The 17343-nt window shown below is 37.2% G+C and overlaps 2 protein-coding genes across 4 annotated transcripts in view; one reads left to right on the top strand and one right to left on the bottom strand.

The window, feature by feature from the left end:
- The window catches only part of grnd (grindelwald), a 318742-nt gene that overhangs the window by 275165 nt on the left and 26234 nt on the right, over positions 1-17343 (top strand). The window lies entirely within an intron of this gene.
- LOC122419086 (uncharacterized) lies at positions 5358-6540 on the bottom strand. Its single transcript, XM_043433357.1, has 2 exons — positions 6121-6540; positions 5358-6021 (listed from the first exon to the last, which is right to left on the bottom strand). Exons 1-2 carry the CDS (start codon positions 6305-6307, stop codon positions 5810-5812), a joined length of 399 nt encoding a protein of 132 aa, XP_043289292.1. The 5' UTR covers positions 6308-6540; the 3' UTR covers positions 5358-5809.

Below are 17343 nucleotides of genomic sequence, written 5' to 3'. Positions count from 1 at the left end.
CATTGTTTTCGTGGACTAGGTTGACGACTTCATAGTTTTCACTATCCCGGTCGATAGCTCCATAGTTTCCGATGTTAAGGTGAATTTGTCCATGGTTCCCGATATGAAAGTCAACGGCTCCATAGTTTCCGATAGTGTGGTGAGTTTTTTTAAGGTTTTCGATATCTAGGTCGTCGGCTCTATAGTTTTCGATGTCTAGTTTGGCGACTATAGGGTTTTCGATGTCTAGGTGGATGCCTTCGTATTTTTCAATATATATTCGACAATTTTAAATTTCCCGATATTTAGGTAAACGGTGCAATGGTTTACGATATATTTCCTCATAGTTATCGATATCTAGATCTGCGATTTAATAGTTTACATTGACGAGGCAGGTTCAGACGTTACAGAAGACCATGAAAAAATATCACTGGACACCAATAACCATAAAGCTGTGGTCTTAGACATTGAATACCATGGAAACATCTCCTTGGACATTGCAAACCATTGACAGTATCCATGTCAACATGGAATCCATGAATGAGAAGAAGATAGTTTCAAAAATCATTTTTCCAAGTAAACAAGTGGAGCTTTTCAAAAAAAGGAATAGAAAATGAAAATATCATCCCATTGCATAGGAATTTCCCAATCTTTCATTGGAAAATTCGATTTGCTGAATGGATAATCAAAATCGTCACCATTATTGCTTGTAAAAGGTTTCAACTCACATGAACATAACCGCACAGTTTTCGTCCGTCTACATAGAAAAATTGGGTGTGTCGATTGCTTTTGCCACATAGAGAAAAGCACTCAACTTGAAACAAATCGTTTTAAAAATTTTCGTCGAAGACGAGGAATGTATTTTTTTTCTTAAGTAAATATTGTCACGCCTCTAAAAAATAAACTAAATCAGAAAAAAAAATAATTGACAAAGTAAAAAAAGAACGCCAATTATTAAAAGATCGCGACCGTAGTTTCCAATAATTTTCTATATTTGCATTATCAATAAAAAACTTCAAAATATAAAAAAAAAATGAGATCGTTTTCTGAAGTTGACAAATATAGTGAATGAAATACGATTCCTATATAGTTGTCACGTCTCGCAAAAAGAAGTGAAATCAGTAAATATTAAAATTTCAAAAAGTAAAAAAGGCACGCCAAGTATTAAAAGGTCGTGACCGTCGTTTTAAATGATTTTCTATATTCGCATTGTCAATAAATAAATTTTAAAAAATGTTTAACTGTGAAAAAATATGAGATCTATTGTAACATATACAGTGAATGAATTACGTTTCCTGTAGGAATTCTGAATTTTGGAAATAAAAAAAATTGAGATCATTTTCCAACGTAGCCAAGTACAGTGAATGAATTAGGGTTCTTGTGGAATTCATTCGTGTACACTTTTAGCCCTAATCCCTCACTTATTCAGAAAAATTTTCCAGCAAACGTCACAGAGCAACAAAGGTTTCTCGAATGATTCTGCAATTATTAAGAGATTATCATCTGTTTTTATGCTAGCTCGGGTTATAAACTTAAAACAGTTTACGCGTACAAGTGCATGCATTGTATCTATACGATGAACTGCACAAATTCATTTTCAACATTACACACAAGCTTGGCGTGCATGGTTTTCAATCGGAAGCTCGGCGAAGGAATGCCTCATCCGTCCATATATTTGAAGAAAACTTGATGATCCTCTCATGTAATTGTTTTTTAATTTGCCATCCCTTTTCCATCCAACTATTTCATTGAGTAGTTCGACGTGAGATCCCGCGCTGTGTACACAAAGAAAAATATCTATTCTTGACTAGTTTGACTGATAAATTCATTACTCCAAATGTTTCGTATTCAACGCGTTTTCTTTTCTCAAATCAATGTTTACACAGCTTATTTCTTTGTTCATCCATTTCAATACTTGTGTAATTCATCCAATCATCTGCGTATTTGGTAAAAAAAGAGTGTACGGACAAACGAGTGAAAGTGACGTGTGGATAAATTAAAATGCGTATGGGCATGAAAGAATGGCCGTATCTATCCGTACAAGATAAAGACATATAAAGGGATTGATTCATTTCATTTCTTTATCCGTTCGTTTAATTGTTCAATTTTATCCACAAATTTCACCCATCTGTATTGTTCACCAAATCATTATATAACAGGGCCCCTCTTATTTTATTGGGGGATCGGTTTTTTTCACACTCGTTCATACAATTCTAATTAATTATTGTTTTCATAGTAAATTTGAACAATTGTCTCTTCCCGAGCTTCCGATTGAAAACCATGCACGCCAAGCTTGTGTGTAATGTTGAAAATGAATTTGTGCAGTTCATCGTATAGATACAATGCATGCACTTGTACGCGTAAACTGTTTTAAGTTTATAACCCGAGCTAGCATAAAAACAGATGATAATCTCTTAAGGCAGTTCTATCGCTTTTTCAAAATCTTACGAATCGTTTAAAATTTTGATATTATATAGAAGATACAGTTATAAAGAAATGCTCAAATTTTTAAATCGATTCACCATCTAGTTTGTTAGATAAACGCTATCAAAAATCATTTTTCTGAGGCACGTTTTCTATACTTAACCCGTGAGAGACTCTGACTTCAGTTACATAAGTAATTATAACAAGACAACGGATCTTACCATTTTTCCGAAAAATGAACACAATGTTCTCAAATATATAAAGATCATTTAAAAAAAAAAATGATAATGTTTGACCATCTAGTTTCGGATTTGTCGTCTTTCGAAAGTAATAATTTGCACCCGACACTGAACGTGGAGGAGAGTGATTGTGACGATGCGGCAACGATGTAAGGCGACAGCTGGCCAAGACGCCCGCGAAATTTAAATCGATAGAGCCCAAGTTTTCTGTTTTTGGCAAGATGAGGGAAAGAATGTTTGTTTGTTTCTGAACGATTAATAAAGATTTATTGAAATTGTAATGAAATAATGAGACATAAACTTTTATTATAGAAAAACAAAGTATTAACGAAGATTATACATGAAATAACGAAAACTCAATATTTTTCGATATACTTAACAGTTTTAAGTTAAGACCTGCTTTGCAGGTGCGCTATGATCTTATCAATAATTTTTTTCATTTTGGTAACGCATGGTTTTTTTGCAGTCGTTTCTTTGGCCAATAATTCTCGAATTGCAGCTTCTCCGCCTGTCCAGTAAACTGTTGTCAGAATTTCGAAATCGAACCCAGCGCTTGCTATTTTTTTTATTATTTCGTCCGAAACTACGCCTTTCAAATTTTGCAATGACGGTGCACAAATTTTCATTAACACTGAGTTTTTATATGGTTTACAGTGCAAACAAAAATTTTCTTTCTTGATAAGCAGATGGCACAACTGCTCTAATATTTCAACATCAAATAATGCTTCGTGAAATTCGTCAGTTATTTTCAATTTTAAAAAATCACGTGCCAACGTCTCCAGTTTAAACATTCCATTTTCTTTTTTTCTTTCGGGTAAAACTTTTCGCAAAATCGCCAAGCTGTCTGAAAATCCCGCGATTTTTTGAAAATTAGCAATCATTCCATTTTCGATAATATACCGAAGCAAATGAGCGGAATCGAACGAAACATTATGGGCTACAAGAATGCAAGGTTTGGACGAGAAGTCGATAAATTCTTGAAATGATTCTAAAGCATCCCGCGGTGACATCGACGGGACTTGTTTGCCGTTAAAATACAGATGTCCCTTTATGAACTTCAGTCCTGTAATTTTGGACGCAGTAGAATTAATAGCTTTTGATGGATTGACATATACACTGAACTTTCGATCTTTAAATTTTGCTGCAATTTGTAAAATTTCTGAATTTTTCGACAACCCAGATGTTTCGAGATCGAAATAGATGATGTTGCAGTCATTCTTAGATAGAAAAACATTGGGTAAATTTTCAGCAGTATTTCTCAGCGGTACATTAATACTTGTAGAATTTTGAACGTCGATATCCATACCACAATTTCTCTTGTATTGTGTCCCTTCAGACTTCTCCATTGATTTTCTACAAGTTTCTGTATTTTGAGCGAGTATATTTCGACGTGCTTTACTTGAAGGCAATTTTGCCTTTACCGCTCTCTTTTTTCTCTTCTGGTCCAACTTCTTAGTAAAAGATTCGGTGTATTTTCCAGGAGAAAGATTCAAATATTTTGAATTGACGTTCAAAATATACATTTCTCCTTCGTTTTTCGTGCACACGGTACTGGCTAATCTATAATCCGCTGCTTCACTCAGACTATAACAACAGTTTTTCGGCGTTTTGTGAGCCATCATGTTGTTAAAACTTTCGTTCGGCTGACTTGAAGCGACAACCGAAAATTTAGCAGCGTTGCCCGCATATTTCTCGAATATTTCTGACAATTTTGCGTACAGTTGTACGTTTTGTAGCACTATTTTGTGCGGCTCTTTGCACCACGTTCCGCAATTTTCATGGCGACCGAAGAAATGCTCGGGAATATTGCGAAGACTTTTGGCTAAATTGGCGCTGTCCCCTTTATTTTGAGCCAAAGCGTAAGAGAAACATTTCTTTAAATGGGGGATAACTTTCTTATTCCTCATTTCTTTGAATTTTTTTCTCAAATCGTATAATGCGCTCATAAAATTTTTCCTCAGATGATTTGCATCTGTTAATTTATGAACTGACTGAGGATTGCCTTGTCGTACTGCAGCGATTGTTGAACTATCTTCGTCACCGATAAGCACTTTGACGTTTGATCCAGTTTCTTTGAGGATCGTACTATCATTGACCAGAGTTGCTCCTACATCAGGCTCCATCGCCTTAGCACTACCAGAAAAGTTTTGTCGGCAATCATGGTCGGATTTATCATGACCAGCGGTGCAACGTCTGCATTTCCTATTACGCGCTGCAAAATCTAAAACTTTGCCACTTAGGAATCCGATTATGGTACCATAACCATTTAAGCTATTATAGCTCCGTCCGTTGCCGCGTTTGCTCCAACCCATATCATATGACACGATGATGTTGACGATATTCCCAACGCCTGCATCAAATGTTTTTCTTTTCTCCAAGGCGTCCTCTGTACCTTCAGGGTATTGAACGTCAACACTAGTTGAAGCTCTCAGAGACTCTATGAAAGGGAAGATCTCTCGGACTACATCTTTTGGCCTAATTACGGTAGAGAAAAAAAAAGAAAGAGAAAATCTGTAGGATGCTTGAAAAACTATAAAACCCAAAAATTGTCAAATGTTTCAGTTTATTTATCGACATCCACTACAATTGATAAAAATACAAGTATTAGGTGAAAAACGTCTGTAGGTGAAAAACCAGAGAAAAATCGTATTATTATATTATACAATTATTTATATACAAAATTCCTATAAAAATAGCTGTAAAATGCTATAAAAATCTAATAATTAATTTATACAATAAATCCTATTGTTGCAGCTCTGGCTTTTCAATAATTGGTGTCAAAGTACTCTATAGTTCCCCAAATTAAAAGAAATCATAAACAAGAGTAATGATAGCGAAATTTTGCACTGCGAGGGAAATTAAAAAACTTACTATAGCGTTGTGGGAGATAATTAACTTTGATCCACCGTCGAGTTTCTTTTTGAATACAAACATTTCCTATTTCAGAATTTTTTTAAAAAAATTGTTGTGAATACAGAGTAAACTATCTACGGTGTACCACAGTGGATCATATTCTCAACCGCAGCAGAAAATTTTGTAATTTCTCTCAGTACCTAGTTTCATGACCATCACTCATTCTGCGAAGAATGTCTTCTCAATATTTTTTACTGACCGTAGCCAATGCTTTTGTTCCAAAGCTTTACTACGGTGAGGAAAAAATATGAAACTTACATCTCCTGACATAACTTGTCGACATTAGCTATCACTAATTGTTTTTCTTCCTCCGCAGCTTTCCGACATGAGTCCTTTGCAGCAGCTTCTATAGCTGGCCCGATTTCCCGTTCATATCTCTTGTACAGGTTTGCTGATATCGGAGGAACATTCAAACAGGCCAATAGCTTGTTCAAAGCGGTTTCCCCAATGCCGGAGTGAACAGCACCTAAAAAAATATTTGAGATACTTAGGTTCTACCTGTTCTACTTAACTCATTTTGGATTATCAAAGAGCATCCTATAATTTATAAGAATAATTTACTTACCCAACACAGCTTTCGTATTGACGTCGGCTCGATTTTTATTTTCTCCTGTGCCATGCATTTTTCCAGTGTGCACTTGTGTCATCGTTGAACACACTCTTCGCAGGGAATATTTAATATACAGTTCAAACCCATTCGCGATTCCTCTACCGTATTCCTCAAGAAGATATCTTTTTTGCATTTGATGCATTTCAAATGGTCCGAAAGATATTGTAGGTCAACAATACGTCTACCGTCAAACGTAAATTTGAGGTTAGGCGGGGAACCTGGTGCGTTTTTAGACAGATGCGCTTGACGCATAGCCGCCACGGCTTTCACTTGTTTATCACGCACTTTTTTCTTAATGAAACGACCCTTTAGCCGTACTTTATCTGACATTTCTTTTAAATTTTATAAAACTGTTGAACTGTTTATAAAAGTTGGGAATCGCGCTGTTGCCACGTTCAGTGTCGCTATGCGTCTATGTGTGAGAGGCCATTTGTATATGACAGTTCTGTGTATAGGCGTACAGTCTCTGTTAAAAATTTTTGCCCTACAGCTGATTCTAGAAATAGGATGTAACTATACGGAACAGACAAAACTTTTGGCTCATATGTATACCGATAGAACTACCTTAATAATTGCAGAATCATTCGAGAAACCTTTGTTGCTCTGTGACGTTTGCTGGAAAATTTTTCTGAATAAGTGAGGGATTAGGGCTAAAAGTGTACACGAATGAATTCCACAAGAACCCTAATTCATTCACTGTACTTGGCTACGTTGGAAAATGATCTCATTTTTTTTTATTTCCAAATTTCAGAATTCATACAGGAAACGTAATTCATTCACTGTATATGTTACAATAGATCTCATATTTTTTCACAGTTAAACATTTTTTAAAATTTATTTATTGACAATGCGAATATAGAAAATCATTTAAAACGTCGGTCACGACCTTTTAATACTTGGCGTGCCTTTTTTACTTTTTGAAGTGTTAATATTTACTGATAAAGTATACGTTAAGTGGTTGGGATTCAATAATTCACACAACAGTTGGATAAATAAGAACGATTTGTAATTTATTCAATAAATGTTTTTTTCATCAAAAGTGGCATCTTGATCATTAATTGATACTGAATTCAATTTGCGGTATCTTTGATTCGTTGCCTGGCAGATACTTCAGGAGCAATCGCTCGTCGACGACTGTTTGCACCATCTGATCGAACATCTTCGGATCCTTCTCGAACGCCGTCGAGATGCGTCTTGGTAGGAAGACTTGGAATTCGTTGTCGAGAGTGGCGACAGCTCTCAGACTATACTTCGTCGTGACTTGCCTCAGATCGGTGACATGATAGATGCTGTTGACGCACAAATCCGTCAGTTTCTTCGTTGGCAGGAAATCCTCGAGCAGAGCGATTTTGTTGAGCTTCTCGACGGTGTCCATCATGCTGCTGTGAAGAACGGCTGCGAGTCCGCTGCTAATATACCCGGCATGCTTACTCAGGGCGCAGGTGGTGGTGGTAGCTGCGGTGGTGGTGGGGCTCTGAAATGCCCCTATGGCAACGTGTCCGTGCTATCGGGTTGTCGTCGTGAGCACTGAGCGCCACCTTCGACTGCCTCTCCGTAAACACATTGTGCAAGCGTGATCTGATTACGCATTGCACTCGCCGCTGCGCCTTTTTGTCTCGGAGACAACGCAGAAAGTCGTCGAATGTGATGCTCGCCTCGACCACGCTCCTCTTCACGTCCTTGACCCTCTTGATGCGATCACGCTCCTCCACACGGACGCAATACATCTTACTGCGCAAGCCCACGAATTCGGTCATGATGTGGCCGTTGCACTCGTCATTCATAAGGCCGATAACCTTTTTATTGGCTAGTGGCATGCCAAACCGGTTGTTCGGTGGGTAATCGGACGTATCGAATCGCTTGATATCACGCTTCATGATAGCATAGATATCGTTGCAGCGAGTCTCGTAGAGCAGGCTACCGGTGTTGATGTAGAGGAGCTTGCATCGATCGTCGAATTCCCGCTTCTTGTACTCGTAGTGGAAGTCGTATACATGGATCTTCGATAGGTCCAGCACGCTCAACCCCACGTAGATCGGCTTATTGAGATGAACCTCAGTCATCGTGAGCTGAATCGCCACGAGGTTCTCCTCGAAGATGGAGCAGCTATGAAAATTCTGTAGAGTATACGTTCTCTTCTACGTTATTATTATTTGTTGTCCGCTGGGCTGTTGTTGATTTGGCTTTCGACGGCTGCTGTTATTTCTCATTTCTGTAGATTGGTTAAATAGGATTTTTGGATACGGATGTTGGTAATGAAGGATCCACCACAGCTGTGGTTTTAAAAGAATGGTTTTGGGATGCGTTTCGTCTCGGGTACAGTGGCAGACTCATCAGTGGGGCTGTGCCTACTGTACCCTATCCCAGACGCTTGTGGATGAAGGGTTCTGGGATGGACGTTGTATATATTTGATGAGAGCCTGTCGAAGCGTATACGAGAAAGTTGTAGCCTCGTAGCGGTAGTTGCGCGAACTAACTGTAACGCCACAATTCCGCTTAGCGATGAGTGCTTCGGCCCCGTAGCATCCACCCTACTTCCTCACGAGCTTCACATTCACGTGTTTGCGTACGTTCTCCATCGTCTTGCCGAACACCGCGTTGTTCATGAGTTTGTACAAATTCTTCTCAAACTCATTTCGCGCCCGTTTTCGCAACTCGCTGTTCAGCTCGATGAAGGGTCTTAGCCATGCGGACTGTTTGAACTTTAAGACGCGATGGATGCGTACGAGCTTCATCCCCTGCTGGACAGCCTGCTTCAAGTTGCGATAGTGGAGGATGTAGCGCTTTTTCGGCTCCAGCGTAGTCATGAGCTTGTTCTGTTTCGAGCCGGGGGCGCTCTTGTGCTCGGGACACAGCGGCAGGTCTTTGTGCGAGTCGTGGCAATTCTCCGGGTAGTCCAAATCCATTTCGAGGATGTATCCGACCGGCGAGTCGTCCGGCACATTGAGCAAGTCGACGATATGACCGGTGAACCATTTGAAGCATCCTTGCAGTAGGTACTACATCATTGCTCGACCGTACAAATTGTTCACGTCGAAGTACATCAAATACTTGGCCTCATGGCTTGACGAAGAGGTGCATATCGAGGTCGGTGAGGAGTTCTAGCTGGACCTTGGTGGTCTTGAACATCACGTCCCAAGAGTAGCCTGGCAGCGTGTAGTAGTGGGCGAGGTCCAGGTCGTATGCTGCGACAGAGTCGTTGCGGAAATTCTCGAAGACGTTGGCAAGGAGAAGCACATCCGTTTTCAAGTACAGGTCCGAGTATTCGCCCAAGCTCCGGATCTCGAACTCGTCCCACACTCTCTTGGCGTGCTCGTAGTCCGCGTCCGAGATATCGCTGCCCGTCAGTGTACTGTGGAAGCTCGCTTTCTGTGGTAACTCGATATCCCGCAATTTGTCCACAGAGTCAGCGTAAGGGACTCGTAAGGGAACACCCCCTTCCTCGTGAGCAACTCGAATTTCTCATCGGACAGGTGGGGGAATTCCCTCCTGACGATCCGCAGCTAACTCAAGATCGATGCGAGTTTTTCCAGCGACGACGCCATGAAGCGGAACGAGTCGATGAAACGAAACTTCACATCGCTGCCGGCAACGTGCTTCGTGAACGAGATGTAGCGTTCCTTCATCTCGGGCAAGACTTCGACTCGACCGGGGAAGCATGAGACGATTTCCCGTATGATGAAGTGCGAGTCGTAGCCGGTGAGATTGTGGAAGATGGCGGGTACGGTCCTCGAGTCCTGGTAGTTCAAGTTACACTCGTTGTGCGCTGCTCCGCGGTACTTGCCCATCAGATGGCAGTGGTATCTCACTCTGTCGCTGCCCAATAGGGGTTTCTCGCAGATGTGACACTCGGTGGCATTGCGAAATTCTCTGACCTGTTGGCGCGTCAGTGCTTCCATGGGCCGAGGGTTCGCGTGAACATTGTCCAGTTCTTGAGCGAAGTTCTGCAGCTCCCTGACAAATCATTCCGCAGGCTTCGGTCCTCTGTGACTGCGGTAGCGCGAGAGTGAGTCGTCGTAGCTACACTTCACGTAGTACCCCACGCTGAATGCCTCGTGGCTCTAATAGGCATTCTCGTCCCGAGTCGGTTTCAGCAAGCACTCGAAGTCGGCATATATGATGAAAGGTACGCGCTACTTGTGGCCATGGTTCTTGAAACCGAGCATCCTATTCACCCATTTGGGCATCGTGATCTTGCACTTGTTGACTTTCTTGCAGTCAACTTCGTGTGCTGCCAGCTTATCTTCGGTGTGGTAGAAGTGAAGGCAGCGATCGCAGATGTGCAGTTTGCGGTTACCGTTCGACAATTGGTTCGAGACAGGCGAGACAAGTTCTTGATCCACACGTAATGGAACCTCGGGATCACGTAGTACTCATCATCCTTCTCCTCACCCTCCTCTTCCTCCTCCGCGTAATGGTCCTGTATGAGAAGTAGATTGACGTGTTGTTGCTTCTACGCGTCCGTCACGTGTAGGGGCAACACGTCGAAGTCGTGCTTCTTCTTCTTCTTCAATATGCAGACTAGGGTGGTCCTTAAAAGGGGTGTTTTCGAATTTCTCTGCTCCCAGGGGCTCAAATGCTTCCAAATTAATTAAAAATAATTCCCTGAAAATTTGAGCTTTTAATATTAACTCTAAGATAGTCTGCATTCCAACCTAAGATTCTTATGGAAATAACATGAGAAAAATTCCTTTCGTTCTTTAGTATTTCATAACTCTGGGACAAATAAATTAAAAATTTCGAGACATACATATTTTCATAGAGAATTTGACGCTCTACAAAAAAGGTCTCTTATGATTTCTAGCTAAGTCTATTGGTTTAAGAGTTATTTGAGCTCAAAGTTTAATTTTTTTTCTCATTATCAATATTATCAAGGATATTCACCAAACCCTTAGGGAAAAAACGGTTGGGACAAGTACATTGATGCTTCCGTGTTTCCTGATCATATCACAAAAAATGTAATAAAAATTCCTTAAAAAAATTATGTGGCCAACTGTAAATAATTTCCACAGAACAAGTGGAAAAAAATTTCACAAATTTTGACAAAACATTACATTAAATAAAATACAAATCTGTAATTCGTTTGTAAAGTGAAAAAAATTCAAATAAAACATGAGAAATAAAAAACCGAAATATCGCGCTTGAAAACATTTCGAAAAACGATGCCCCATTTTTCTAATCTTATTCTAACAACTAAATCAATTAAAAAAAAATGGCATCTAAGTTACTTACAGCATTAAAATTAATAATATCAATTCGAGGCCAAGTATTTTCTAATAAATTGAAAAAAGTTACCACTTGAATTACGTGCAGCACTAAAATTTATGATATCCAATCGCAGGACAAGTAATTTAAGTAATCCAAAAAAATCACATGCAAGCTCGTCATTTCTTACTCTATGGTGGCAGAAACTTATAAGAAAATCGATTCAGACTTTCAGGATCTTCTGGTATTATTCATTATTCACAATATTCGACGTCGATTGGACCCATACAAATTATGTTTAAATATGAGTTACCTAGGGAAAAAAAGGTTGGGACAAGTACATTGATGGTCTCTTGTTTCTGGATGACATAAAAAAAAGACTCAGAACCAGGAAAAAAATTCTATAGAAATAATAAACGAAAAATTGAAAAGTTCAAAAAAATTCAACAAAAATAAAAAATAATCGAAAAAAATTCTGTAAAGAAAAATAAAAAATTTTCAAAAAAATTCATAAATATTGGACAAATTGAAAAATGTACTATCCAAGTTACATGCAGTATAAAAATGTATGATATCAATTGGAGGCCAAGTTTTTATTGATAATTTGGAATATTTATCGAACAAATCGGAAACTTTAATTGAAATTCATGATAATTATTTTCAAGAAAAAAGTTAATGAAAAAAAGTCATAACGGAAGTTACGTGCAGTTCTAAAATGTATTATATCAGTTCGAGGTCAAGTATTTATCAGTTATTCGAAATATAATCTCCGGCGACCAATGAGCGTTGAGAATCCTTGTCGGGCTCACAACGTTTTATCAAAATTACTAAAAAAATAATGAAAATAAAATCATTAAAAATTCACATGAAAGTCATTCGCTACTTCAACAAGGTACACACTTTAAAGAATCGATTCCCCTCCGACTTTCACGATCTCCTGGTATTATTCACAACATTCAACTTCGATTGGATCGGTACAAATTATGTTCAAATACGTCTTAAACGTACTTGTCCGGCCCATCACTTTTTATTCAAATTGCTCATTCGAAAACAAATTAGGGCTGTTCTATAATGACAAATATAATAAAATGGATAGAAATAAAAATAATATCTCCAAGTAATTTGAACTTGATTGTTCGCAAGTTCGTATAGCAATATCCACTTCTGATTTTCTTCAGTGAACACATACCATTCGGTAAGAACCAATGAAAATGAGAAATAATCAGGCACATTACTAGAAATTTTCGAACCTACTCAGCCATGAAATGTTTTTTTTTCTATAGTCACGTACACATTTTGATAAATATCACTAGTCGAGTACGACACGTGGATTCCTGGAATTTGGAGAAAAATGATTTTGTTGTGAATTATGACTCCATATAATATAAATAGATTAATCAACTTCATCTTTCATTTTCGTTTCATTTTGACAAGAGTGATTCGAAGAAAAATTATTTTCTCGGGAATTACTGTTCGTTAATATTAACACATGCATTAACTTCGTTTTTGATTTGTTTTCGAATGAGCAATTTGAATAAAAAGTGATGGGCCGGACAAGTACGTTTAAGACGTATTTGAACATAATTTGTACCGATCCAATCGAAGTTGAATGTTGTGAATAATACCAGGAGATCGTGAAAGTCGGAGGGGAATCGATTCTTTAAAGTGTGTACCTTGTTGAAGTAACGAATGACTTTCATGTGAATTTTTAATGATTTTATTTTCATTATTTTTTTAGTAATTTTGATAAAACGTTGTGAGCCCGACAAGGATTCTCAACGCTCATTGGTCGCCGGAGATTATATTTCGAATAACTGATAAATACTTGACCTCGAATTGATATAATACATTTTAGAACTGCACGTAACTTCCGTTATGACTTTTTTTCATTAACTTTTTTCTTGAAAATAATTATCATGAATTTCAATTAAAGTTTCCGATTTGTTCGATAAATATTCCAAATTATCAATAAAAACTTGGCCTCCAATTGATATCATACATTTTTATACTGCATGTAACTTGGATAGTACATTTTTCAATTTGTCCAATATTTATGAATTTTTTTGAAAATTTTTTATTTTTCTTTACAGAATTTTTTTCGATTATCAAGAGACTCGGTAGAGTCTCGGGACAAGTACATTGACAGCCCTGTCGTCTGCTGGCCCGAGACTCTCGCCGAGACTATACTTTCTCTGAATAAAACGATTCGCCGTGGTGGGGGTAAAATTGGCATGTGATTTTATTGAATTACGAAGTTCAGGAGCCATTTAACAACTTGAAAATTGAAGTTTAAGCCAATTGAGTAATTCTCTTTCGATTCCGCCCTAAATCAGCATGATCGGTGGCGTATTTGCTGAGAAAAAACTTTGCACGGGCTCAAGATTATGCAAAAGTTACCAACACATTCAAGAATTTATGCGTCTGTATTTATAAACACCATCAAAGGCACTTTGATGCTCTCGAGTTTCTGATTCGTTGGATCTGACGACATCCATTTTTAGACGTTGTGATTGGTTGTTGAAATTAGTTGTTGATGATTGGAAATCTGACGTCAACTTCAGAACGTAGCACACGGCGCAGCACAGCTGGTAACAGCAGTCATAAATTCGACCGATATACATATAATATGTACAAACCATGTGTCAGTTTTTGATCGTATGAACAGAGTTTCGACATTACGAAGTGCGTGCGGGATCAATAAAAAAATAATTTTCGTCATCTAAAGAAGTGCATATTACTATTTATTTTGTTATTTGTGAATATTAAACCGGTATCAAAGCGGCCGCGTAAATGTAGTCTGTGATGTGTGTATGAAAAAGAATATAAAAAATGCGTGATGCATATATGTCAACGAAACTTTTCAAGTTTCATTATTTCGTTCGATTGGAAATAAGTGTTGACTGAAATAATCCTTCAATTAAACCAGAGTACGAGAAATATTGTCCAGTGCGAATATATTGTCAGTGGCGTGGTTATATATCATGTGTACATAGGTTATATATACGAATAAATAGAACAAAAATACACGCAACTGTTAGAATGATATTAGAAACTTTAATTGAATAAATGTTTTCTAATTTATTTCTTGTGTCGTCATTATTTTTAAACATCCCCATATTTTGCTTGATATTCAGTTTGGCTCTGCCCTCTCCGATCCTTGTTTTCACCCGCTCAGTTTGCAGCGGATCGATTCATATTATTAATTCGTTCCCTAATATGTGTTCTATGATTTTCTACTCCTTCATGATCATTGTGGTAACATGATTTGAGAGGTTTCTAACCATGATCTTGAATTGCACATTTTGTAAATCAGATTTTCAAAAAAAAATCTGGTCTTGGTATAGTGTGTAGTTATTCTTTTCCCATTAGGTCTATCGAGTGATAAATTTGGAAACTTTTCCAGAAAGCCTTTGGATGCTTTTTTTGCTAATGATATGAAAAGTCGTATCTTAGGAATGAGGTATGCAAACACAAATTTTAATAACAAAACTTATAGAATGACATGTATGTTGAGTATTTCCACTTTGCAAACTACAAATATGGAAATATTATAAAAAAAATTCATTCCGATAAGTCTACTGTTGCTCAGTTTTGGATGCGATCAAATATGATGCCTACCAACATCCCCAGAAACTTACAGAATTGCTGAATGCAATGTGCGCTATGTCATTTTAATGTAACATCATGACTTTTGACAACTTTTCATGATAATGCTGTAGATTCGGATCATTGAAATACTGCAAAAATCTGCAAACTATACAATTTAAATACTGTGCCATTCATTTTACATATTGAATCTAACTGTAACATCTATATTAAGAAGTAAAAAATTGATTATAAAATTCTTCAGTTGCTCATTTATGGATAGATTTGAAATTGCTGTCTTCGAAACTCATTGCGCAGATACATTGAACTGCAGCAGATACCTGCGAACTCTGAAATTTCTGTGGATAAATATATATGCCACGGATCACCCTTTATCTTTGATTATGGTAATATGTAAATGGAACTTGGTTCGGCAAGTTTTTAAGTGTTCCTTTTCAAATAGTATTGAAGTTTGTATGACTGATATACAGCGAATACTTCCAAACTTTGATGTTTCTGTGTTGCAGCGTGTGTGCCAATCATTCAAATCAATTACTTTGATCAAATCAATTATTATTCAATTATTATTCAATTATCATTCAAATCAATTATTTGAATAAAAAGTGATGGGCCGGACAAGTACGTTTGTGAATAATACCAGGGGATCCTGAAAGTCGGAGGGGAATCGATTCTTTAAAGTGTGTACCTTGTTGAAGTAACGAATTACTTTCATGTGAATTTTTAATGATTTTATTTCCATTAATTTTTTAGTAATTTTGATAAAACGTTGTGAGCCCGACAAGGATTCTCAACGCTCATTTGTCGCCGGAGATTATATTTCGAATAACTGATAAATACTTGACCTCGAATTGATATAATACATTTTAGTACTGCACGTAACTTCCGTTATGACTTTTTTTTCATTAACTTTTTTCGTGAAAATAATTATCATGAATTTCATTAAAGTTTTCAATTTGTTGGATAAATATTCCAAATTATCAATAAAAACTTGGCCTCCAATTGATATCATACATTTTTATACTACATGTAACTTGGATAGTACATTTTTCAATGTCTTCAATATTTATGAATTTTTTTGAAATTTTTTTATTTTTCTTTACAGAATTTTTTCGATTGTTTTTTATTTTTGTTGAATTTTTTTGAACTTTTCAATTTTTCGTTTATTATTTTTATAGAATTTTTTTCCTGGTTCTAAATTTTTTTTCTATGCCATCCAGAAACAAGAGACCATCAATGTACTTGTCCCAACCTTTTTTTCCCTAGGGGAAGTTTATGGTTTGATATCACGCCTTTTTTCTCAAAAGTTCCTCATTTATGTTATGACGGTTATAGGATTTTAGTATAAATTTCTATGAATTATTTGCTTAGTATATTTTTATAGATTCCATTCTCATACGAACAATTTTTATGGGATAATCTTTTTCATGAAATTATCAGCAAGTAAGGGACCATAAATGTACTTTTCCCAATCTTATTTTCCCTCGGTATGATGTTCGGCTTATAAAGTTGGTTTCCACCATAAAAAACCAATTTTTCGTAAAAATTGTAGTGAAAATATTTCGTCACAAGACTGCCCTTGAACTTTGGCGATTTTTTTCCTTATACTCTAATATGTTATGCCTATTAGGAACTCAACAGCATGGAGGAATCCGGGATGATAGGCCCGGGAAATGAATTTCGGTTTATAATGTTAGTTTCCACGTAAAAGACCAGTTTTTCTTCAAAATTGGACTGAAAATATTTCGGTACTGGTTTGGTCTTGGACTTTGGTGATTTTTCTCCTTGTCTTCTAATATGTTTTGTCTATTGGGAACCCAAGAGCATGAAGAAATGCGTGTTGTGGGCCGTAATATGATTTTCGGCTTATAACGTTGGTTTCCACGAAATAAGATCTATTTTTCGTCAAAATTGTACTGGAAATATTTCGTCACCGGTCTGTCCTTGGCCTTTGGCGATTTTTTCCAAGTCTGCATACCAAGAAACAACTGACGTAAAGATTTCCTTAATAGAACAGATTTCATTTATCCCTTTTCTTCAAAATTCAAATGAAAGATAGATCAAATTCAAGACACGAAAAATCCAACAGATTTGCCCACTTTGAATGTCGCTTTTGCATTCTGAATCTAGAGATTTCATTTCATCCAAAATGTGCCCCCAATGAAATATATTTCCAAAGTTTGCAAGTGGCCGCTGAGATCCAATTATCCACAGTTTGATAGTTGCTGAAAAAAAGTACCCGAAAACTTCTAACATTTATTATGCCAGAACTCAAAGCAGCAAAAAAAAACTAAGCGAACTTAATTCAACAGAGCAACAGAATTCAAAGACGTTTAAGGTACCTGCATTGGTTTTGGAGGAAAACCATTT

Source organism: Venturia canescens, chromosome 1 (genome assembly GCF_019457755.1).
Source record: "Venturia canescens isolate UGA chromosome 1, ASM1945775v1, whole genome shotgun sequence".
In the NCBI taxonomy this organism is placed as follows: domain Eukaryota; kingdom Metazoa; phylum Arthropoda; class Insecta; order Hymenoptera; family Ichneumonidae; genus Venturia; species Venturia canescens.
The sequence above is the reverse complement of the archived record's forward strand: the minus strand, read 5'-3'. Positions and strand labels throughout refer to the sequence as shown.

Excerpts from the sequence above, each read along its gene's own strand:
- LOC122419086 (XM_043433357.1), bottom strand. The coding sequence starts at position 6,307 with ATGCATCAAATGCAAAAAAGATATCTTCTTGAGGAATACGGTAGAGGA. Across the intron at positions 6,022-6,120 it reads CAATACGAAAGCTGTGTTGG|GTGCTGTTCACTCCGGCATT; the intron begins GTAAGTAAATTA and ends ATATTTTTTTAG.